Source organism: Vulpes vulpes, chromosome 9 (genome assembly GCF_048418805.1).
Source record: "Vulpes vulpes isolate BD-2025 chromosome 9, VulVul3, whole genome shotgun sequence".
In the NCBI taxonomy this organism is placed as follows: domain Eukaryota; kingdom Metazoa; phylum Chordata; class Mammalia; order Carnivora; family Canidae; genus Vulpes; species Vulpes vulpes.
In genome coordinates this window covers 95,926,069-95,950,703 of record NC_132788.1, presented here as the reverse complement: position 1 = coordinate 95,950,703, position 24,635 = coordinate 95,926,069, and the positions used below count along the sequence as shown (strand labels likewise).

General features: G+C 41.0%; 1 protein-coding gene across 2 annotated transcripts in view; it reads left to right on the top strand.

The window, feature by feature from the left end:
* SACM1L (SAC1 like phosphatidylinositide phosphatase) overlaps positions 1-24,635 on the top strand; it is a 58,727-nt gene that overhangs the window by 7,296 nt on the left and 26,796 nt on the right. For both annotated transcript variants that reach the window (XM_072721089.1, XM_072721090.1), the window contains exons 2-7: positions 11,672-11,769; positions 13,331-13,405; positions 14,652-14,779; positions 17,478-17,627; positions 20,348-20,407; positions 21,310-21,343. In XM_072721089.1, the coding sequence (XP_072577190.1) occupies positions 11,672-11,769; positions 13,331-13,405; positions 14,652-14,779; positions 17,478-17,627; positions 20,348-20,407; positions 21,310-21,343 (545 nt within the window). The remainder of the gene's footprint in view (positions 1-11,671; positions 11,770-13,330; positions 13,406-14,651; positions 14,780-17,477; positions 17,628-20,347; positions 20,408-21,309; positions 21,344-24,635) is intronic.

Genomic DNA, 24,635 nt, shown 5'->3' with positions numbered 1-24,635 from the left:
TTGATATCAACAGCATAGTTAATGACCAAATAATCTTCTTGGATGGAATCTCCTTGTCTTAACTTCTAAAATCTATTTCATAAAAAAAGTAATGTGGAGAGTTTAATGAAATGAGAGACTTCAGAGCAGTGGAGGGCCATTCTTTTGTCTGTTGATAAAATATTCTCTCCCAGATTTTTGATTATCATTGAGTCTTCTGTCTTGGTTTCCGTGTATTTATTATGTTGAGAACTCAGTATAACCTGTCCACTGGTTAATTTTTAAAAGCTCCAGGCAGAAATTGGCACCAGTGACACTTTGGTAAGCTTTCTAACCGGAGACCACTCCTGTTTGCTCTTTTCCCTCCTGTTAGTTACCCCCTACTCTCCAATCCAGTTTTTGACCTACCAAGATCTTTCCTTAGCTGGGAGAAAGGGAAACAGTTTTTAAATCCTTTTTATTCTGTCACTGAGCCAAAGAAAACATTAGTTAAGGGCCATAGAAAAAACCCAACTTAGTGTAGATATTTGCTGACTGATTATATTATATTCTCTAAGAATATTGATTGAGCTTCTGCTGTCTGAGAAATACCAAGGAGAACGGAGAAGCAGAGTCCTTGTCTACAGAGACCTGACAGCCTATTTGGTGAAGCTCCCTAAACAAAAATAACAATAAAGCCATGCACACCAAAAATTACACCACTGGATGGTTTACTCAAGTGTTTCTGATGGTAAATGCTAGAGAGCTGAAGTTAATTTCACTGGCTTTTGAAATGAAACCTGGGAATCATAAAATTTACAGAATACGTTTACTGGGTAAAACGCATATACTTCAGGTCAATATGAAGGGCAATTTATTTTTTTTTCTTTTTTTTAAATTTTTATTTATTTATGATAGTCACAGAGAGAGAAAGAGAGAGAGGCAGAGACACAGGCAGAGGGAGAAGCAGGCTCCATGCACCGGGAGCCCGATGTGGGATTTGATCTGGGGTCTCCAGGATCGCGCCCTGGGCCAAAGGCAGGCGCCAAACCACTGCGCCACCCAGGGATCCCTGAAGGGCAATTTAAAGAGTGGTAGGAAGAGGAAGACAGCAAAGAGGTGTGTAGATGTCTCTGAGTTGAGATGACACCTGCTCTGATCATTAGTGGGGTTCTGAGTCATCTCTTACATTACTCTTCTTAGAGATGTTGATTAGCTGGCAGGCACTGTTTGAATCTTCATTGCTCCAGTTCTTGAGCTGTTCTCAGTAGCATTATCAGAATAGGCTGATAGCAGCAGCAACTTGGGTTTCAGCAAGACTGGAGAGGCAGTATCCAGCAACTGTCCTAGAGCCTTTGTTGAGGAGGGGAGGAGGGGAGGAGGTCCAGCCGAGGGAGGGGGAGAAGCAGACTCCCCACTGAGCAGGGAACCTGCAGGGCCAGGCTGATCCCAGAACCCTGAGATCATGACCTGAGCCAAAGGCAGGCACCCCTGAGCCACCCAGGCACCACTTAACACATTTTTAAACTTTATTTTTATTTTAATATAATACTTATATATGGTTTAAAAGTCAACAATACATAGAGCTTATATTAAAAGAGCACCTTTTTGCGCTCCTAATTCCCACTGTCCCAGAGACATCAACTTTCAACTTTATAAGCAATTTCTTTGGGTATTTTACTCCACATTTCTTTCTTTCCTTTCTTCTTTTTGTTTTAAAAATTTTGTATTTTTAAGTGATCTCTGTACCCAGCATGGGGCTTGAACTTAAAACTCTGAGATTGAGTCATATGTTCCAGTGACTGAGCCAACCAGACACCCCTTTACTCCACATTACTGAACAACATGCTTGTATTGCTGTTTCCTGAATTTTTTTCAGGTTTAGTTATCTGGTGACTTTTACTTCTGAGGATGAGAATTTAGCTTTTATACCTCTCCCTCTTTTCCTCCCTTCTCCTTTCAGTATATTTATAGTAAGATATTTAGTATTCACATTGCTATGCTCATGTAGATATAGTTCAAATGAGTCAGTAGTATATTTCCTTATAAAAATGTTTTGCTTTTCCTGGAATGGAATGTGCCTTTTTTCTTTTTATTTGCGTGACTTTTTTTTTTTTTTTTTTTAATGGGCCTGTTGCTAATGCATCTTCAGTCTGTGTGACAGCAATAAAATTCCTCTTGAACACATTGGGTAACCATCAATTCATTTTCTTCTCTGACATTTACTTATGGGAACCCTGTACCCCTTGCTTTAATCTGTACTTGCTTTTCTTTAGGCCTGTCGTGTAGCTATTGTCCCTGACAGTATCTTCATCAGAATTTTTTTTACTTCTGTCCTGTTTTGGATTCTCTTGATCTAACTCTTGATTTATTCCATTTTGGTGAAACAAACCTTTCCTTCTTTCTAAGAAAGGTTATCTTTTGAGATGTTGCCCATCTGAAGATGTTTTCATTCTATCCTCACACTTGTTTGATAGCATGATTAAGTATAGAATTTTCAATTAGAAATTATTATCTTGTAGAATTTAAAGACCTGCTATTGAATAGTACAGTGTATTGTTGCTGGATAATCCAGCAGTGTGGCTATTGAATATTTCAGTGCTTCTCTCTCTCTCTCCCTCCTTCCCTCCCTCCCTTTCTCCTTCCCTTTCTCCTTCCCTCTCTCCCTCCCTCCTCCTCTTTCTCTTCCTTTCTCCCCCTCCCTCCTTTTTCTCCTTCCTCCTTTTTCCCTCCCTCTCCCTCTCTCCTTTTTTTTCCTGGGAACTTTAGGATTGTCTGTGGCTTTCTGAAGTTTAATGCTTAATATGCCTCTGTGTATGTATGTTATCTGTTTTTTTATTTTTACTATTTCTTTGAAGTATTTTTGTTTTTGTTTTTTTCCTGTGTGCTCTTTTAGAATTCCTGCTGAATTTGTGTTGAATATCCTGGATCAGGCTCCTCTCTCTTTCCCCCTCCCTCCCTGGCCCCCTCCTTCTCCCACTTCCTTTACCCCTCTTCCGCCCTTCCTTCCTGTGCTTTCCTGTTTTATAGCTCTTACTTTTTATTCTGTTCTCATGGAGAGTTCTTCAGTTTTATCTTCCATTCTTTCGGTGGAATAGTCAAATTATTATTTCTGCCCTCACTCCAAGAATGTGTTCTTGCTTTGACAGTGTGTTTTTCTTGTTCTTATTTCATGACTGCAGTGCCCTCTCTCTGAGGCCATCAATTATAAAATAGTGTTTTGAAGTTGTAGTCTGTTCTCAGTGTAGTTCGTTTATCCAGAGTTATTTTTCTGTTTGTTTTGGACTCTTTCTTACATGACAGAAACTTTCCTCGTATCTGGTGATCCTTGGTTGTCATATCATGTTTAAGAAGGAGGCACTACTGGGGATCCCTGGGTGGCTCAACGGTTTGGCGCCTGCCTTTGGCCCAGGGCGCGATCCTGGAGTTCCGGGATTGAGTCCCACGTCAGGCTCCCGGCATGGAGCCTGCTTCTCCTCCTGTGTCTCTGCCTCTTTCTCTCTCTCTCTCTCTGTGTCTATCATAAATAAAAATAAATAAATCTTTAAAAAATTTTTTTAAAAAAAGAAGGAGGCACTACAAATTGGAGGGTCTGCTTGTGGGTCAGGGCTTATCAACTGGTTGCTTTTGCTGGAGAGTGCTTGAGCAGGAACTCCTCTCTCATGGGGGAGAGGGGCTAAAGGTCATAAGTTGCTGGTCTTTGCTTTCAGGAAAAGTTTCTTCAGAGACAGTATTCAAGGCTCCTGTGGAGGCTCAGGGAGAAGGGTGATGGGAGCTAGGTTGCCAGCATTCTGGGAATCTGGCACAGGAAGAGGGTAGGATGAGTTTCCCAGTCTGTAAGTTAAACCTTCTTTGTCTCCAGACTTCACTTAGCTCTCTCACCCTGGTCTTCAGCTGTGCCTGATGTCCGGAGGCCAGAGAGCATCCTATGTTGAACTGTGTTAAGCATTAGATCCCAGGCGTGGGTGGATCTGAGCGTTCCTTGCACAGACTGTCAGCCACTTCACCCTTACCCCAGTCCTTATTACTGTTTCCTTTTGGTTCTTAAGGCTTTTCATCGTTCTGCTGCTGGAATCTGCTTGCTTTGTTGGCTCTTACCAACAAAGTTGGTGACTTTTTTGGTGACTTAGTGAGTTAGCCCATTTCCAAGCACTCTCCCTCTTACAGACATGCATTTGAACACATTTGAATCAGCCACACAGCCTGCACCCACCTGTTGGTACCCCCTGGATTCCATGTTCTGAAAGAATATCAGGGCTTTTTTTTTTTTAAATGCAGAGTGTTCACTCTTGGAAATCCATTTCATTCTTCTTCAATTAAAATTTTAGTTTGTTGACTGTCTCATTACAAATCTGTCTTGTAGATGGCATTTTTCTTCTTACAAAAGAAATTTCAGTTTCCAACTCTATAATTTTCAGGACTCTAAGGACTTAGTGAAGTCACTAACTTTGTGGTTATTAGGATTGTGACAGTTAGCAAAGGCTTAGTTTTTTGTAGCTCTCTACTTTTTTTGGTATATAATTGAAGGTTTTTTTAAAGATTTTATTTATTCATGAGAGACACAGAGAGAGGCAATATAATTGAAAGTCTTAATCCAACGTGTATGTATTTTATCAGTATTCTTACACCTTTCCAGATCAGTTTTAAGTTTAAATGTCAAATAGAGGGCACCTGGGTGGCTCAGTGGTTGAGCATATCTACCTTTGGCTCAGGGCATGATCCTGGGATTGAGTCCTGCATCAGGTTCCCTGCAGGGAGCCTGCTTCTCCTTCTGCCTATATGTCTGCCTTTGTCTGTGTCTCTCATGAATAAATAAAGAAAATCTTTAAAATTTTTTTCAAAACTTAAAAGTTAAAGGTAGTCAAAGTGTAAGAAGAGGGTGCACTGAGGAAAGCAATATGCCTTTTTCTGTTGGCTGTTTATTGAGCTGCAAGCTTTGTGTTTGTGCATTATATTAAAAAGTGAAGGAATTTGATTTCTGCAATTGTATGTTGATTAGTCGTCTTTTTGCATTAAAATAACATTGGTTATTAAAGAAGTAACTCCCCATTCATGTAGAGAATTGTGCTAACCCTGCCCCCCAAATATAGCTGTGAATGGAGAGCACCATAGGCCCCTGAGCAAGATGAAGAACAAACGCAGGGACTTCACACTTGTGGTCACAATGGTGTAGCTGTCCTCAGGCCTTGTTCATACAAAAGGAACCCGGGTGATGGCTTTGTCAAGAGACTCAAAACAACACAAGGCTTAAAAATCAGAGCCCACAGCCATCTGAGGTCATTCAGTAAAGTAATGATGCCACCATTTTGTGGACTGTCCTCTCAGTGCTGGACCTATCTCATGTGTTCTCTCATTTACCCTCAGCTATCTTTCGTGGACAGAGCTGAGCTGGAAGGCTCTGTGTTTTGTTCAGTGACTTGAGGGACTAGGCTTCAAACCAGCTTTGTAAGAGTTTAAAAGCTGCGACTTTTCCAGCATACACTATTACTAGAATTTGAAGACACTGTCATCTCTATGTGGGATGGTACAGACATTGGTGTGTTCAGAATAGACCCTAGTCAGTCAAGAAAACATGGTTATTTATATTGAGATTAATGAGAGGCTTTGGTTTAATAAAATTTGAATTACAGACTTTCCATTAAAAGTGGTTTAAAAAAGTTTTGTCACTTAGAGACCCAAACACCAGGTATCAAAAAATTCCATTGAGGGAAGCATCTCATTGTTTAGTGTCAGGAAGATACTGTATCTATGGATTGGGTTTTGGCCAGGGGTTAATGTGAAAGTGGTTCATTCTCTAGGGGATTTTGATCACTGTGTTCGTTTTTTGTTGCCGCTGTACCCAATGACCATAAATGGAGGGACTTAGAACAAGACAACTGTATTATCTCAGAGCTTCTGTGGTCAGAACTCCAATAAGGGTCTCAGTGGGCTGAAATCAGGGTATCAGCAGGGCTGCATTCCACACGGGAGGCTGGGGGAAGAATCCTCTTACAAGCTCATTCAAGGTGTTGGCCAAATACAGTTCCTGTGGCTTTGGGACTGAGGTCCCTATTTCCTTGCTGGCTGTCAATGTGGGGCCACTCTTAGTTTCTAGAAGCCTCTCTCCTCTCCTTGCATGTGGCCCCAACATCTCAGGAGCTGTCAACAGTTTATCAAATCCATCTCATGACTGAAATTTCTCATTCCCTTTCTGCTGCACTTCTCTGGCTCTTTCCTATTCTGCTTTTCTGGGTTCCTCTGATTCATATGATTCCATTGGGTCCACCCTGACTACCCAAGATAATCTTGTTGTAAGGCCAGTTGATTAGTAACCTTAATCCCATCTGCAGAGCAGTACCTAGATTGAGTAATCAGGAGATTGGAATCTTGGGGTGGGGAGACATCTTCAGAATGGCACAGTCGCTTCTGCAATAAAACTTAATTTCTAGCACATTCAGTCTGCAGTTTAATTGTTCAACCTTTTTTAAAAAAATCTCTTTAAAAAATTTTAAAATTAATTTATTTGAGAGAGAGAGAAAGAGGATGAGCAGAGAGAGAGAGAAGCAAACTCCTTGCTGAGCAGGGAACCTGATGCAGCCTGAGATCATGGCCTGAGCCAAAGGCAGGCACTTAACTGATGGAGCCACCCAGGCACCCCTAATTGTTCAAAGTTTTAAGTATGCAAAATAAAAGTGGTTGCTGGAAGAAGTAACAAGGTATAATCAGCATTTCATGCTGGCTTCTTAAAGCCAATGTCTTATATATTAAAAGCTTTTTTCCTGTTATAGAGTCATATTTACAAATAAATCAAGAAAGATAGTCATGTAATTTTTATTCACATTCTGTATTATTCTGGAATATTTTTTGATAAATCAGAGCTCTGTTTTATATGGTCTTGATATTTGAGGATACATATTTAGAAGATATAGTTTGATTCCAGTATCTTCCTGTTAAAACCAAATTGTTCAGAGGTGGCCCATGTGGCAAAGATATCAGAACCTTCCATTGTATTATTTCTTTCAAGTGTGTATTAAGTAACTTTTCTGGTCCTGTCCTGAAACTTTGCAGCTTTTCTCCCTTCTCTGTCAAAGGATGTTTTTGTTAATAATAAAAGTTATCACACCCACGAGGTAGCTCTTTTATTCTTTGCAAAAGTACTTCATAAATGCTCATTTAATTCCTGTTGTCTGTGAGGTAGTTAGGGTAAGCAGTCTCACCCCCAGGCTTCATGAAGGGCTGTGATTGTGGGGCGTCCCCATAGAGTGGGGGCCAGCAGTGGGGGCAGTGAAAGAATTCACCCAAAGCCAAACAAAAGAGAAGTTTATTGAGTACACTGCAAGGGAGGGGTGGCCCGGAAGCAGAGGATAGGCTCTTTGCCATGAGGCAGGGGTGAGGGTGGAGTGAGGGGGCATGGGAACATCACTGTGCCTGGTTAGTAAGGCCCTATGGCTGTTTCGAGGTGGGTCGCTTAATACACCTGTTTGCTTTCCCTGTTTGCATCCAGCTTTGCAGTTGCTGAGAGCCCCTTTGCTTTGCTCAGATTCCAAGCCCTTGCATGAACGTGGCCCTGACAGAGATGCCTTGTTGACAGAGATGTTTTGTCCTCGTTCACAATTGTGCCAGGAGCTTTTTCATGTTTCATTTAATCCTCAAGAGGACTGATCATGGTGCTTCTCTCACCGCGTTCTTTGCCAAGTCTCCCTATATTTATTATTTTTTAATAGCGGTTACCTCTGATATCACTGAATGACTTCTCTTGCCCATTGTATGTCTCCCCGTTAGAACATAAACTCTGTGATTCAGGGACTTGGTACTTATTACTTGAACGAGGGCTGGCATGGAGTGGACACCCATAACTTGTCCAGCATTACATATATAGCTAGTGGTTAGCAAAGTCAGGAGTCAAATCTCTGTATTTTGGACAGCAGATCTTGAGGCCTTTTCAGTGCCTCTACTCCTAATGCAGTGCCATTATAATTTATTGAAGTAGTATTTTGATTAGAGGCTTATCAGTTATGTGAGTGTTGGTTTTTGATGTGGGACACAAAGGCAAAAGAAAAATTCGCTTACTACCTGTAGCCCACTGATAAGTCCTTGAAAGAAGCAGAGTGACATTCCTCTAGGAACTCACCTGCCCCAGTTTTAATATTTCGCTAAGGGCAAAAGGCAATCTTAGCCTGACCCCCAGGATCCTGTAAGTCTACTTTAAATACTTTAATATATAAAAATTCCTTTGGAAACTTCCTGTATCTCTGTATACACCCCCCCCCCCCCCAAATATGTATTGGCAATCATCCTCTGAGCATATGACCCACCAATATACATCTGAACCGACTCAGGACAATAATAGGTGACCTTTCCCAACAATAGCTAGCCTAGCTCCCTTAGGATCCTGGAAATCTGTTGCCAAAATACCTGGGAGCCTTAGCCTCTCCCTAACCAAACCTTGAAAGTATATGACAGGGACACCTGGATGGCTCAGTGGTTGAGCTCAGGGCTCAGTGGTTGCCTTCAGCTCAGGGCATGATCCTGGAGTCCCGGCATTGAGTCCCACATCGGGCTCCCTGCATGGAGCCTGCTTCTTCCTCTGCCTATGTCTCTGCCTCTCTCCCTCTCCTTGTCTCTCATGAATAAATTTAAAAGAATAAAAAGGTATATGACAGGCCACTCCTCATGATCTCAGTTCATCTTTCTGCCTGCAGGTCCTGTCCCATGCCTTAATAAAACCACCTTTTTGCACCAAAGACGTCCTAAGAATTCTTTCTTGGCCATTGGCCTTGAACCCTAACCTCTTTCCTACATCAGTTTTGATTTCCCATGTAAACAAGGCTTCCCTGTGTTTGTTGATTGACCGGGATTCTGGGTGGCTTCTTTGGCGCTATTTGGACTAGGACAAGTCATTGGGAGTTGACTTAACACTGAAGCAGCATTGGTAACTGGACTACTCCTTAGCAATGTTGTGATCATTATTTTAGAAGTAAAAGAACAGAGGAGAGGTTCTTTGTTATTCGTTTGAACCTTGTGAAAAGAACTCCTGGAGTTTCTTCACACATAGGCTGGCAGTTGGCGGGACAGGATGTTCCAATATAGCACCAGCCACCGGCACTCTTTCAGGTCCTGAGCCTGGTTAAGCCTCAGAGAATGCTTTGGGGCATCTGTGCGGTGGTGCGGCCGGCTGTACACTGCCTGGAAAAGATTGGGGGGAGAGTCCTCTCCTGAGTGAGGCTGGTCAGAATAGCTTCTCCTTTGGAGACAGCACTTTCTTTGAAAGCTTTTATAAAGAAGTCTTGTTTTTGAGGTCTGTTATTGAAGTTTTTTTCCTATTATTTTTTTTAATCAATCCCTTACCTCCCAGTCACTAATGCTTCTGTAATGCTTAACACATGGTTAATAACTTTTAAGTAAATTTTTTATTTGCTCTTAGCAACTTATGCTTGCACACAACATCTGCAGACAAGGACTGGCACGTTGATTTTCTTTTGTTTTCATGATTTAAGACTAGAGAATACTGTAAGTAGATTATCTGGAAGTTTGTTATATTCCTTTTAGTTGATTTCAGGACCTCTCCCTTTTTTTTTTCTTTTTTTAAAAAAAGATTTTATTTATTTATTCATGAGAGACACAAGGAGAGAGGCAGAGACACAGGCAGAGGGAGAAGCAGGTTCCATGCGGGGAGATCGATGTGGGACTCTATCCCAGGACTCCAGGATCACACTGTGGGCCAAAGGCAGGTGCTAAACCATTGAGCCACCCAGACATCCCTCCTCCACATATTTCAAGTGTACAGTAGTATGATAGATTTTGATAAATTTTACACCCACGAAACCATCACCAGAATCAAGATTGTGAACACCTCCATCACTCTGGAAAGCTCCCTTGTCCTAGCAACCCCTCCCTCTTCCCACTATACAAGTTAAACATAAAACTCCCATAAGATCCAGCCATTCTGCCTCTAGGTAGTTACCCAGGAGAAATGAAGGGGCATGTCTGACTTAGACTTGTCCAAAAATGTTCATAGAACCTTTATTCACTTTTTTTTAAAAAGATTTTATTTATTTATTCATGAGAGACACACACAGAGAGAGAGGCAGAGACATAGGCAGAGGGAGAAGCAGGTTCCATGCAGTCCTGATGTGGGACTTGATCCCAGGACTGTAGGATCATGCTCTGAGCTGAGGGCAGACACTTGACCACTGAGCCACCCAGGCATCCCTAGAACCTTTATTTGAAATATTCCAAACTGGAAGTAGCTCACCTGTCAGTCAACAAGCAAATGGATAAACAAATTGTGATATAACCATCCATTGGAATGCTATTCGGCATTATAAAAAGGAATGAGCTGTTGTATTTTAGTCGAAGACTACCATATTTAAAGTAGATTCATCTTTGTTATATTTTGCTTGATTTGTATTAAAATTGATTTTCATTCTCTTAGCACCCCCTCCCCGCCCCTGGAGGAAACTAGCTTAACATTAAATGTTGGTTATAGATGAACCATACCAGGATGTAAGTTGCATTTGGATAGTTAAAAGTTGAGAACTTGTAGTCAGAAGTGGTCAGTACAGTTTGTTCCTGCTGAGGACTTGTTTCTATAATCCCAGGTAGTTTAAACATGATCTGTATATAAGAGATGAGGTTGGTGATGGTTGTGTGGATTTTTCATAGGCAGGGCCATGGAATAATGGAATAGAGGAAGTAGAATTTAAAAGGAAAGGAACAAGCCCTCAGGTTGGCTGCTGCACAGACAAATTCTTTCAAATAAAGCTTAAGATAACAAAGATTAGTTCCTGGAAAATACAAACAAAACAAAACAACCCCCCCCCCCCCCCCCCCCCCCGCAAAAACCCTAGTCCCTTTCCTAGCCTGGTCAGCTACTTCCTCCTCCTGCCTCTGGCTCAGAGGCAACAGCCCTGGTTTCATTGCTCTCAGGGTATTGTTTCTGTGAGGGGTTACTGTTTCCTGAGGCAGCCCCTAACCTCTAGCACCCCACTTGGCCTAAGTTATCCAGGTGTTTTGAGGGACCAAAAAATGTGACTCTGTTGGACTCTGCTTACAAAGTTGCATTCGCTCTGTGTAGTCTGTCACAACCCCGATTTTACCCTATTTATTTCTCATCTTGCAGAATGAAAAATCTTTTCCCCCCTCATTCTCCTTTTTTAAATGACATTCTAACAACAAAAACAAAAATGTTGCAGTATTAGGTATTTTAAACAATTTCCTAGAAACATTTTATATAAAATTTATTTCTTATTATTTTTAGTTAATATATCTTGCTTACAATGTATCAGATGTTATTCTAAGTGCCTATTAAAGATTAGCTCATTTTATCTTCATGATAGTGTTATTTGATGTCTAATATTATCCCTATTGATGAGTAAGGGAACTAAAGAACAGAGAGGATGAGTAACTTGCCGAAGTTCATGTGGCACAGCTAGTCTGGTTCTTTAGACTATGTCCCTGATTACTATGCTACATTTTGCACCATGTTGAGTGTAATAAGATAGAATTTATTATGATCTTCTTGTGTAAGCCAAATTGGTCTTACAGCAAACCTTGTGAGCATAATATACAGGTGAAGACAGTTCAGTGAATGTGTCAGGACCTTAAAACAGCTCCTGGGAAATCCGTTTGATGTCAGATTTTGGCACCACTGAAACCATTAAAATAAAAAGATTTTTTTAGAAGCCTTCATTTCATCTGGTGTGGTTATTTATGGTTTTTAATTTCTTTTTAGGCATGTCACACCTGAAAAATTTTACGTGGAAGCCTGTGATGATGGAGCGGATGACGTACTTGTCATTGATCGTGTGTCCACAGAAGTCACCTTGTCAGGTATTTCTCAGCCCCGGGCAGAAGTGGCAGGGAGAAACCAGTACCGCACTTGCAGTAATTAAACTGATCAGGGGCATATCCGTGTGTGGCTTTTAGAGTACCATCTGGTAAAATTTTAATTCCTGCCACCTCATTTGATTTTTATGCATTCGTTTTATGCTGCCTCCTTTTTCTGAAAAGGAGGAATGATCTTGATGTTTTTACTGTCTGTAAGGATGGATTTATTTATTTATTTATTTATTTATTTATTTATTTATTGTAAGGATTTAAAAACATAATTATTTCTTCATTTCTCCCTTCTTTCTACTTTAATGGGATTGGTTTTGTTGAAGTCTCAATTCCTTTCTAGCTATAAGATTTAAGGTTTTTGAGGGTGAGAAAGTTGTTTGAGCATTAAGTGTGTGGAATTTTAACAGCTGCTTTTGTTTTCGAAAATATTCATGACTGAGGATAATTTATTAAACAAAAAATTGTATATATGTATCACTAAAACTTGTGTTTTTGGCAGTGTTCCTAAGCTTTATCTATCTATATCTTGTCTGTCTCTACCAGTATATTTTGGTTTTGCTTCTCTGGGGTGTGAAAAACAAGGTTTTTTTTCCAGTTGTATGGAACGTGGATTTCTGATTAAATGTGAAATAATTTTGGTAATATCACATTTAGAATTTCATATTTCATTTATTGAAATATTCACCTCTAGACAGAGTTCTCTTTGTTTTCTTGTAAGTACAGTATTTGAGTAACCACCGAGTAAGCATTCAGTAAACGTAAATATCCTTTGAATGGATAAAGTGAAACATAAAAATATTTTGCATGAGATAGTAAAGTTTAAGAAATGGCTGGCCGTAATTTTCTGTTTTCTTAGTTATCTAAGTTATTCTGGTAAGTACCATACATAGTTTTCCTTTGATCAAATGGTGGAATTAGAGGTCTGTTTTAGTTGGATAATTTGGCATTTCCTATGTCCGTTGGTGGCTGTGCTCTCAAGATTGCTGATTGGTTTTAATCAATGTTAGGGCAGTTTTATTTTTTTATTTTTTATTTTTTTAAAATTTTTATTTATTTATTCATGAGAGACACACACAGAGAGAGAGAGACAGGCAGAGAGAGAAGGAGGCTCCATGTAGGGAGCCTGATGTGGGACTTGATCTGGGACTCCAGGATCACGCCCTGAGCCAAAGGCAGGCACTCAATCACTGAACCACCCAGGTGTCCTTTTCTAATCCTCTTAAGTGGACACAGACTTAACTTCTGGCAAGAGGTTGAATAATCTTGGTTGAAAAATAACCATAGAAGTATCCCACAGTTTGCTTGATGAGGATGCTGAAGCATGTCACTTTGGGCACTTTCTTCTAGATAGGCAGAGGCCTTTATATTCACATGGACTTCTTGATTTTATATTTTGCCAAAATGGAGGTCTAATAGTAATGAAGGACTATTACTTTCTTAGAACAAATCATGCATGTTGATTTTGAAGTAACTATGGGAATCAAACTAAATCTTTTCTATCAGTGAGCTTTTTCTCTGTGATTTTTCCTTTTTTTTTTTTTTTCTTTTAAAGTCAAGAAAGATATTCCTCCTTCAGCTGTTACAAGACCAATATTCGGTATACTGGGCACAATCCATCTGGTGGCAGGTAAGAAAAAATAAGCTAAGATGGGCCAAGAAGTTAATTAAATGGGCACAGTATAAGATGAAGGCATATTTCCTATCATGCTTGAAGCAGTAAATCTGTAGATTAGATATTTGTCCCTAATTTCTAAAAGTGACATATTATAAACGACAAGCAGTTAAATTTATCAGCCTGTGGTTCTTTAAAAAAGAGTTTTGGTTTTATTTTTATTTCAACTGGACTTGAAATCCCTAGTCAAACTAGACATTTCTTCATAAATTCTAAGAGTATTTAAGTAAATATTGTAAGGCACTGATGGACCAGAGTATTCTATACCATCAACCCCATTTTGAGGTTGAATGTGACATAGTGCATGTTAGAGAATGTTACCTAGTTCTAAGTTACTGGGAAAGTGATTTTGTTTATCTAAATTTCATTTCATTTAACTTAAGAAAAAGATTCTTATATTAACAGGCAGTGTGCTAGATGCTGAGTTATAGAAGATGCCAGACCCTTTTTTTCCCTGCAGTTTACAGTCTAGCGAGAGATTCTTTTGAGTAGTAAATTACCGTAGTAAGGTATGACGAGTTCTAGGAGAGAGATGTATGTAGGAGACTTCCAGGAAGGGTGCTTGTGGGAAGAGCTTTGAATGGAGCTTAAGAATTAATTTAGTGGTAAAGGCTTATCCTATTTTATTTTGGGAGGAGGAGGTGGCTAGGATATCAGGGTTGGGGTATTATTCATGGTGCTGTGATACTTTGTTAATTCTGGACTGTTCATCTTGGTGATGTTGCAGTGACCAGTTAGTTATATATTGCCCCAGCACATCTCTGTACCATTTATAATGACGTGTAGGACACAGGAGTAATGTAGACAGGACATTACCTCTTCTGCAGTAGTTAGATCTTATGACCCATGATGCTTTAAGCTACACCCTGGGAAGTGCATTAGCAGAGGTCTATATGCCTTGGGGATGGATGGCAGGAGAAAAAAAGGAGCGTATTCTGGCTTTCCCTCTGCTAAGATCACTGCTTTTGCTTTTATTTTTTTGAGAAAAGATTTGACCTTTCAGTAGGAACTTCTCTAAGTAATGCGCTGTTCTTTCTAGTCATAAGTCATAAGATTTCCTTTAAAAAAAGTCATGGGCCTTTTATCTGTATGGCACATTGCAGTCTCACTCTGCTGACCTTTGGAGCTTAAACAATACGGAGTGCCACTTTTGGCTTTAGAGTTGCCTCTATTTATGTGTGTTTGGCTTTGCTTTTTGCAGGTAATTATCTAATTGTTATTACCAAAAAGACAAAAATAGGTGAATTTTTCAATCACGTAATCTGGAAAGCAACAGATTTTGACATCCTTTCTTATAAGAAGACGATGTTGCACTTAACTGATATTCAGGTAAGAACTGGAATCACTGATTGCAAAACCTGACATAATACCATGGTGTAGGGCAAGGCATGGGAGGGATGGAACAAAGAATGTTTGATGGATTTCTTTTAAGCCTAATGATTTCAACAGCCCAGAGAGCAAGGTTCCTCTGCATGCCTTTATTTATTTATTTATTTTTAAAGATTTTATTTATTTATTCATGAGAGACACAAGGAGAGAGAGAGAGGCAGAGACATAGGCAGAGGGAGAAGCAGGCTCCACGCAGGGAGCCCGATGTGGGACTCGATCCTGGAACCCCAGGATCACACCCTGGACCTAAGGCAGATGCTCAACCACTGAGCCACCCAGGCATCCCCTCTATGTGCCTTTGTATGTAGTCATAAAATGTAGTTTTTAAAAGTCCTTTATATATTTTATTGTCCTTGGTTTGTTTTTTTTTTAAAAACTGACTCAAGGTCTTTTTTTTTTTTTTTAAGATTTTATTTATTTATTCATGAGAGACACAGAGAGAGAGGCAGAGACACAGGCAGAGGGAGAAGCAGGCTCCATGCAGGGAGCCTGATGTGGGACTCTGGTCCTGGGATTCTAGGATCGCACCCTGGGCTGAAGGTAGGCGCTAAACTGCTGAGCCACCCAGGGATCCCCTGACTCAAATTCTTTAGTTATGAAATTTCATATGTAGAGAAAAGGACAAACAGAAAATGCACCTATATCCAACAACCAGAAATAAAATATGAGATACCTTTGATGTTCCTCTGATCCTGTTGTGTTCCCTCTTTGCCCAGGGAAAAAGTATTCATTGTGTTTACCACATGTAAATAGAAGTATGTGTGTTTCTGTCCAAATAGCCCCTGTTTTAGGGGCACCTGGGTGGCTCAGTGATTGAGCATCTGCCTTTGGCTCAGGGCGTGATCCCAGGGTCCTGGGTAGACCCTATAGGGAGCCTACTTCTCCCTCTGCCTGTATCTCTGCCTCTCTTTCTGTGTCTCTCATGAATAAATGAATAAAATCTTTTTAAAAAGCCCACACACACAGCCCTCTTTTTAGCACAATTCCTGTAGGCACGGATTTTAGTTATCCTGGCTCAGCTGTTAGGGAATGCAGTCCCCCAACAAAACAGTTTAAATTTAAGTTACCATGGTATGTAAGATAAAGTTTGGTCCAGCAAGGTGGAAGTGCAAAGAAACAAAAAGTAGCAACTCTAGAAATGAAGTTTGAATTGAACATAGGTGGGGTAGAGAAGATGCAGCCGACCCTGGGAATGCGGCACTCGCCTTTCACAAGGTTCTGGTGCACAGCCAGAGGTCTTGGTGAAGGTGAACTTCTCTGCATTCTTGATGATTCGGTTGTGATGAGAAGGTTGAAGATGCCCCTGAGGAAGTGATGTCAGTGACAGACTTCATAGGAAGGGAACTCTCTGGGGTATTCTATGACCTTGAGAGTGCAAAGGATAAGATGTTGGAAGCCAGTCCAGACTTAGAAAGGTTTATGACAGTTAGGGGCACCTGGGGGTGGCTCATTCAGCTGAGTGTCTGACTCTTGGTTTTTGCTTGGGTCATGATCTCAGGGTCCTGGGATTGTGCCCTGTGTTTGGTTCTATGCTCAGCAGGGAGTCAGTGTGAGATTCTCTTTCTCTCTGTCTCCCTCCCCCCATCTCTCCTCTCGACCTCCCCCCCATCGCCACTTATGCTCTCTTGCACATTCTCCCTCTAAGATAAATAAATCTTTTTTTTTTTTTTTTTAAAGGTGTAAGACAATTGGTTAGGGTGTAGAAAAGATTCTATGTAGATCAATATATTCACTCCTATAAGACATGGTAAATAAGCAATAAAAATGGGTATATTTATTAATAACCCAGTAATATTTACCTGAACAGTTTCTTCTTGATTGCTATACTTGGTTGTCAGGCCATGCAACTAATACTAACATTGCTCGCTGCATATGTTTTACTTGTACCTTTTGTTTTTTAAAAAAAAAGTATGAGCCCAAATTAAAAAGTTCATAGTATGTAGGTTTGTAACATGTAAATTAACATGTTAATCATTTGATAATCCATTAAACATTACCAGACATTATCAGTTATTTTTAAAAGGAATGATGAAAATCAATGTCAATCTTGGTATTCATTGGGAAAGCCAGCTAAAATAATTATCAGAAAATAAAGATGAGTATTATCTTTATTTATCTGGGTTTTTCTTCTTAGTCTTTTCATTTACAAAAAATTTAATTCTCATCCAGCCCCGTAAAGTTTCTTTAGGAAGAAGGATGGTATTATTCCCTTGTTATTTACTTGCTGTGTTTTTGGGCCTTCCTGACTTCATGTTTTTCACTTATCAAGTGAGAGTAATCATAGTAACCCACAGGGTTTGTTGTAAGGATGCAAGAGAGTCTCTAAAGGATCTGGAACTTAGGCGGTCATCACCTAAGGCAGTGTGATGTTTTGTTAAAATAACTTCTGCCCCTTAGAGCAAAAGCTGAAGGCTGCTGTAGGGCAACAGTTGTACCCCATCAGTTAAGGTAGCAACACCACTTGCTGTTTATTGAACTCCCTCTGCGGGTCAGGAGCTGTCCCTGGGGACGTGGTGAGCATTCTCTCTGGGTCCCCTTCCAGTGGTCTTTAACAGGGCCAGGCGGCTTACAGAGCTGGGCAGATCCCGTTTTTCAAGTGTGAAGCAGACTGATGTTTGTCCCTCCCCTCTGTTTACAGTTACAAGATAATAAAACTTTCCTAGCAATGATCAACCATGTCCTGAACGTGGATGGGTTTTACTTCTCAACAACATATGATTTGACCCATACTTTGCAGCGGCTGTCCAACACTAGTCCAGAATTCCAAGAAATGAGTCTCTTGGAAAGGGTAAGCTTCACCTTCAGTTATTTTTACTTATTTTGTTTTTGGTTTTTTTAAGGGGCATATTTCTATGTCATCCATAAAAGTATTATTGATTTTTCTCAGTTATGGCTATATCAGGCTCACATGTGGGGTCGAAAACACAACACGTTATCGATATCCATCACAGTTGCAAATTCAGGATCCCAGAATCTGCGAGTGTTAACATAGACAGGATTGAGAGCCAGTGGTGTGAGTATTCAGAAATTCAGTGTAAACAGACATGTTGGTAGTTTCCTGGCTCTCAGTGATCTGTAGCATAGCAGTTATTAATGTTAACAGCATAATTAAACTTGTAAAATTAATGTTCCAGCAGGTGATATTCTTTATGCAGTGTTTTTTTTTTTTAATATTTTATTTATTTATTCATGAGAGACACAGAGAGAGGCAGAGACACAGGCGGAGGGAGAAGCAAGCTCCATGCAGAGAGCCTGATGTGGGACTCGATCCAGGGTCTCCAGGATCACGCTGCAGGGGTGCAGGCAGCGCTAAACCACTGCGCCACCGGGGCTGCCCTATGCAGTGGTGTTATTTATAGTTTTTGGAACTAGAAAAGTAAGAACTGATTTAAGAACTTGGAAAATACTGTTTTGTTTAAGGTGGGGTTTTTTGTTGTTGTTGTTATTTTGCCCCCCCCCCCCCTTCTTAAATATGAGTGTATCTTTGTGTTTTTTTTTTTTTTTTTTTTTTTTTTTTTTTTTATTTATGAGTGTATCTTTGAAACTAGATCTCAGATGATATCATCTTAAAATTCCTGCTGTTCAGGGAACCTGGATAATTGCTGCCTGGATTTTTTTAGTAACAAACCGTAGGTGTATTTAGGGGGCAGACAGAATTTAAAAGGTTGCTGTCTGTTACCTATTAGGCTAGATCCTATGAAATTGCCGATAATTGACCATTTTGACCAGTAAAAATGATAGTTTTGTACAGTTCAGCCTAAATCAGTGTTTTAGTTGACTGGTTCTTTTAAGATTTTATACTGTAATCTAGTAAAATTATATGTAGGCTTGGATGTAAATTTAGATGTAAGCTAAGCAATCAAGCAGTTTGGCTTTTAACTACAGAGACTGTTGCTTTTAAAAGCAGTTGCTATGCTGCATTCTCCATTTGTTAATCAGATGTCTCTCGGATACCTACTGTGTACCAGGTACTGTATTAGCCAGCAGGGACACAGAATGAAAAGGATGGCCCCATGTGGGAGCCTGCAGTCTACTGGGGAAGCAGAAGTCTGGGCAGTCACAAAATAAGGGACAGTTGCTGTCATGGGACTGTGTACCAAAATGGGGTGGGATCCCAAAGGAAGTTGGGGTCTCACTGGGTCTGGGGGAGCTGGGGATGACTTTACACAGGAAGGTACTTCTCAGCAGAGACTGAATGCCTTGGTCAAGGCACAGTGGGAGAGGGAGGGTCCCAGGCAGAGATGGTGGCAGTGAAATGAGAAACAGAGCCATCTCACATGTTGGGAAGGGAATTTGTCAGCTAATCAGGAGTGCGTTAAAGTTAATGTAGGAAATCAAGACAGTGACAAATGAACCATATGTACCTTAAACATTTTGTCTAACTTAAAACATAAAATTTACACTGACTGGTCGATATTTTGGTATAGGACTCTAAGCTTTTCTTTGTTTTGGGTTCCTTGATTCCTGTGCAGAGTACATCCATAACACTTTCCAGTTTGTACAGGTTCTGTACAGTTTGTACAGAGTCTGTACAGGTTTGGACACCCACAAAGTGATGTGTTTGTAGAATCCTGTAGATTTTGACTGTGTTTCTCTAACCTTCTAGAGCTGCCACCCCTCCTCTGGATCCAACAGCAGTATTGTTTTAGCTTGCCTTTGATCACTTTAAGTTCCACATATCATTCAGCTTTATAAAAAAAAAAAAGTAGTTTGTTTTTAAGTCCCATCTCATTGATGTGTAAGACATTTAGTTTGATTGTGTAATGATGAATAACAGGTGCAGCTGGCACAGAGCAACTGGGAGCACCTCCTGAGCCTGGAAGTGTGCCCTGGGGCTGACTGTGGCCACCAGAGCCATTCCCTGCCAGAGCCACACCCAGGGACTGTCAGCTGTGGAGGAGCGTGGGAGAGTGTCGGTTGGTGTGTTTGGTAAAGAGAGTTGAGAGAGTCAGTTCACCTCCTGTGTTGTTGAGGGACCTTCCCCTGTATTTATAGTCTGAAAGTCAGTGGCCAGAGATCCCAGCACTGGGTAGGCCATGCAGAGGTTTTGTTCTGCAGGTGACAGCGAGCCAGTGAAGAATTCCCAGCGGACAGGAGACAGGTGGTGTGAGAGAGCCCCTGCTGGCAGCATGTGGAGGGATGGGTGAGAAGAGCAAGGCCAGGACTTGAAGCCCAGGAACCTGCGGTAGTGAGAAGCAGGAGTCAGGTGCTAGCCAGGGCGGTGGGAGCAGAGATGAGAGAGGGGGCGGATTTGGAAGGAGATTTAGGACTTGGCAGTTGACTACAGATAAGAGAGCGAGACAGACCCCAAAGGACTCCCAGCTTTCTGTCTGGGCCCACAGCACAGGCCTGAGCCAGTGGGATGGGATTCACCCAGAGGGAGGGCCGATCTGAGAGGAAGACCTACGTGTAGCCACCAGGTGGAGACATTGATTGTTAATAGTTCTTTTTCTGTAGAAACTTGGGTGGGCAGGAGATACTTTATTGATTTTAAATCTTCTCTCTCAGGCAGATCAGCGGTTTGTATGGAATGGTCATCTTCTAAGAGAACTTTCTGCTCAGCCAGAGGTAATGGAGACTACATAAAACCTGCTTATTTGTTACAATCCAGGTTCTACTTGGATACATATGTAAAAGGCTGCCTAATCACCTGGGATTTTGGTAAATTAGTCTGATTTAACTCAGTTTATAACTTACAAAGCTTGGATAGGTCTCCCCCCCTCGCATTGTTCTGAAGAAGCCCAGTTTTACTCTCATCTTCTATAGAAGCCTTAAAAAAATACTTATGTAAAAATACATTGCTTTCTGTGAGTAAGAGAGGATGGGTTTTGGTGGGTGAGTAGTGGAGAAATCAGGGGCCCCAGGAGGTCCCCAGGCAAGTGCAGAGCTCTGAATTTGTCTTGAGTCACCCAGGAGAGACCTGTGTGGATGTCATCTCCCTCTGTCCTTAGTTTGTGCAAATGTGGGGTGAACAGGGACACCCAGCTGGGAAGCATTGCATGTTGAATCTAGTTACATAGATTTGCCTCGGGTCTTTATTTCTCGTCATTTGCTTTGCTTTGCTTTTGAAAAAGGAGTTTGAGCTGCAGACAGCACAGGTGTTTCTTTTCCCTGAATCAGTGGAATTGTTATAGGCAAAGTCTGACAGGGAGGGAGGAAGAAGTTTGGCAGCTTCATGCAGTTTTATTAGTGTTCCAAGACCTGAATATGTAAGCCCAAATGATGGTATCACATGCTTAAACTGTTTTTTAATTGGAAAGACAAGGGTACATTAGAGACATTTAAAAAAAATAAAGTTAACCATAAGCTTGATACCTCGTTGTATGTTACCTCCATAATGCACAAATATTTTTATAGAGTATAAAACTGTTTTATGCAGCACCTTTTATTTTAGGACCACATATATTCCTTTTTTTTTTTTTTTTAAGGACCATATGTATTCCTAAATGTAATGTCTCTCTTCATTTCAGGTCCATCGGTTTGCTCTTCCAGTATTACATGGCTGTATCCTTACATAGTATCACTCTTTAGTTATCTGGCAGTCTTTAATTCAGTTTTAGTATGAGGCAGGTTTAGGAACAACCTCAGTTGTATGAAGAGAGTGTTTTTTGAATTAATAGAAATTGCTTTTGATAATAAATCATACCCATTAACATAAAATCTTAGAATACTGAGGGACTCTGGGGTGGCTCAGTGGTTGAGCGTCTGCCTTGGACTCAGGGCGTGATCCTGGAGTCCTGGGATTGAGTCCCACATGGGTCTCCCTGCATGGAGCCTGCTTCTCTCTCTGCCTGTGTCTCTGCCTCTCTCATGAATCAGTAAATTAAAAATCTTAAAAAAAAAAAATCTTAGAATACTGGTAATAAGTGACCCCCCCCCCTTTCCCTTTTTTTTAAATGAACTCTTGAGATAAGATTATTATCTCTGTTCAAGAGTTCTGGGGCTGATGGTTTAAAGAAGGAATATGCAGACTGTGTTTTGTCTTTTATTAGACTTTGTACCAATAAACAAGAGTAGTTTGAACCTGGCTATTGAAATGAAAACTTTCCCTTTCCCTTAAAGTAGTTAGATTCACAAACTGGGGTGACCTGGAGAGGAGAATTGAAATTAAAAATCATATTTGTCATTTGAAATAACCACAGAACAAAATGAGAATAGATGGTACAAAAAGATGTGTACCAGTATGCAGGAAAGTCTGTACAAATGCAAATGCAAATAGTCATCGTCTAATTGTAAGTTCATTTAAATAATTTATCATAGACATTATTCTAGAAACAGGGAAGCAGAGTGAGCTGGCTGATAGGAGACAGGTAGCTGATGAGCACCTGTAATCAGCACTGTGCTCTTCCTGCAGAAACAGAGGCAATCTTTGTATGTCACATACCCCCAAGGAGCTTATTATGGAAACAGTGTGTGATTTATTTGTTCATTATGTTAATATGATTTCTTTAAGTTAAATTATTCTTGTTATACCTAAAAGCAAAGAAATATGGAGGGGAAACATCTTTCATAGAAACACTGGGGATAAAAGCTCTTGTTTATCCTGTGTCTCCCTCCCCTTCCTGGAATATTTTTGAGTTTCCCTAAGACTAAAATAAGCAGTGAATTTAGGTGGTGCTTTAAGAGGTTTGGGCCAATTATGCATGTTTATGTGTTTGTTTCCAAAATGAAATTGTGAATGGACTGTAATTAAATGAGTTACGGAGCAGTTTGTCTTGGAGATTTTAGAAACAGCCTATCCATTCGTTTAGCTTTAAACAGCCCTGGTGGCTCAGCGGTTTAGCGCTACCTTCCGCCCAGGGCGTGATCCTGGAGACCCGGGATGGAGTCCCATGTCAGGCTCCCTGCATGGAACCTGCTTCTCCCTCTGCCTGTGTCTCTGTGCCTCTCTCTCCCTCTGTCTCTCGTGAATAAATAAATTAAAAAAAAAAAAATCTAAAGCTTTAAATAAGCCTCTGGTTAACATAGTTTCAGTGTTTGGTGTGTATACAGAGAATGGAAAAAGAACAGGCCTTGAGGCAGGAGCATGCTGGGGCAGCCAGGGTGGACAGGGAGAAGTGGGAGCCACTGCAGGGAAGGAGCCGGTCTAGGTTATGCAGGGCCTTTGTGGACTTTGTACTGTAACTGTAGTGAGAAACTGGGGATCCGGGTAGAGGATTGGCATGGTAGGTAAGACAGGATCACTGACAGTAGTGTGGAGAACAGGCCAGAGGCGAGCATGAGAGAATATAAGGACTAATTAGAGGCAGTTGCACTAATCCATGTGTGAGAAGCAGTGGTGCCTGGGGCCAGGATGGTAACAGTGATGGTGGTGGAAATGGTCTGGTTCCAGCCTTGTCCTGAGGGTAGACTTTGTAGACTTTTCTGACAAATTGTATCTGGGTTACAAAAGAAGGGGATTTAGTATGAATCTAAGGTTTCTGGCTGGAGTAGGTAGAAGGAAGCCATCCATTGACATGCAGAAAAGTCTGGAGGTGGGAGTAGGGCCAGAATATCCAGAGTTCCACTGGGACTTGCTAAGCTTGAGATTTCTCGAACTTCCAAGTAGAGATGTCACGGAAGCAGATGGAGTAATGGGGCCGGAGTTTACGAGGGAAGGTCCTGTTACAGGTATAAACTTGAGAGTCTTCTAGGCACAGATGGCATTTAAAGCCACGAAGCTGATGAACTCATCAAAGGAAGGAATGCATCTAGAGAAAAGAAAAGGCCTGGAGAAAGAAGATGGCCTAAATGGGGTTCTAGATGGTGAAGAAATGCTAGAGCCACAGACTATTGGCCTCAGTGAGGACAAAGTGGGAGAACCAGTGTGAGTGAACTGAAAGGACAGGAGAAATGAAGGTGAACCAGCAAAAGGCAGTGAGGAAGAGGGGAAGCACCCAAGTGAAAGCGGTGTCCCACAAGCAAATGAAAAGACTGTTTGAAGGCACAGGGGGTAATCAGCTGGTACGCTTCTGGTTGGCTAAATGTAAGCATTCCAGAAGGAGGTTAGGTACCTGCTCCCCTGCCTTTCCTCCCGAAATGAGGGATATCACTTATGAGAGGGATTCGCAGAAGGGGAGAGCACAGTCTGACATCCTTGAGTGTGTGACAGGTAGAGTCTAGTGCTCAGGTCCTCCTCCACCAGGAAGGGAAGCAGACACATGGATGTGGATACTGGCTGGTAGATGGGGATGGCCTTTATTTCCACAGAGGAACAGGAGGCAATGTCAGTTGGGTGAGTGGGATGAGGGAGGAGGTGTGTTGGAAGCTGTGGCATGGGCAATGAGTGGCATAACGCATTGATAAAGACCAGAACTAAATATATTTACATGGTAAAAGTTAGATCATGGTGAGGAATGCTGTATGGTTTTTATTTTCTTCTTGTTCCTTCCATGCCTTCTGGATTCTCTGAAGTGTATGTATATCTGTCCTGTCATCAGAGGAAATGATTCAGAAAGCAGTCATTCATATTCTATGCTATACTTAACGTAATGGGTGAATGAATGAATAAATACTGCCTTGGATTCTGCTCTCGCACTGTGGGTTTTAAAGAAAAATGAATTGGGAGTTCAGGATGAGTCATTAAGTCTGATGATAGTAGGTCAAAGAGAGGGATGAATCATTAGAAATTCATATTGCTGGTGTCCCTCAGTACCATCGTTTTGAAAATGATTTGGCATTCTCTTGTGAATTTACCAGAATTTCCCCTATGCACACCCAGTATGTTTATACCAGGGCAGGTTGCAAGAGTATTCACAGCACCACCATTGGGTGGAACTAAGGACTTAAGTTCCATCAGGGAAGAGTTAGGGCTCTC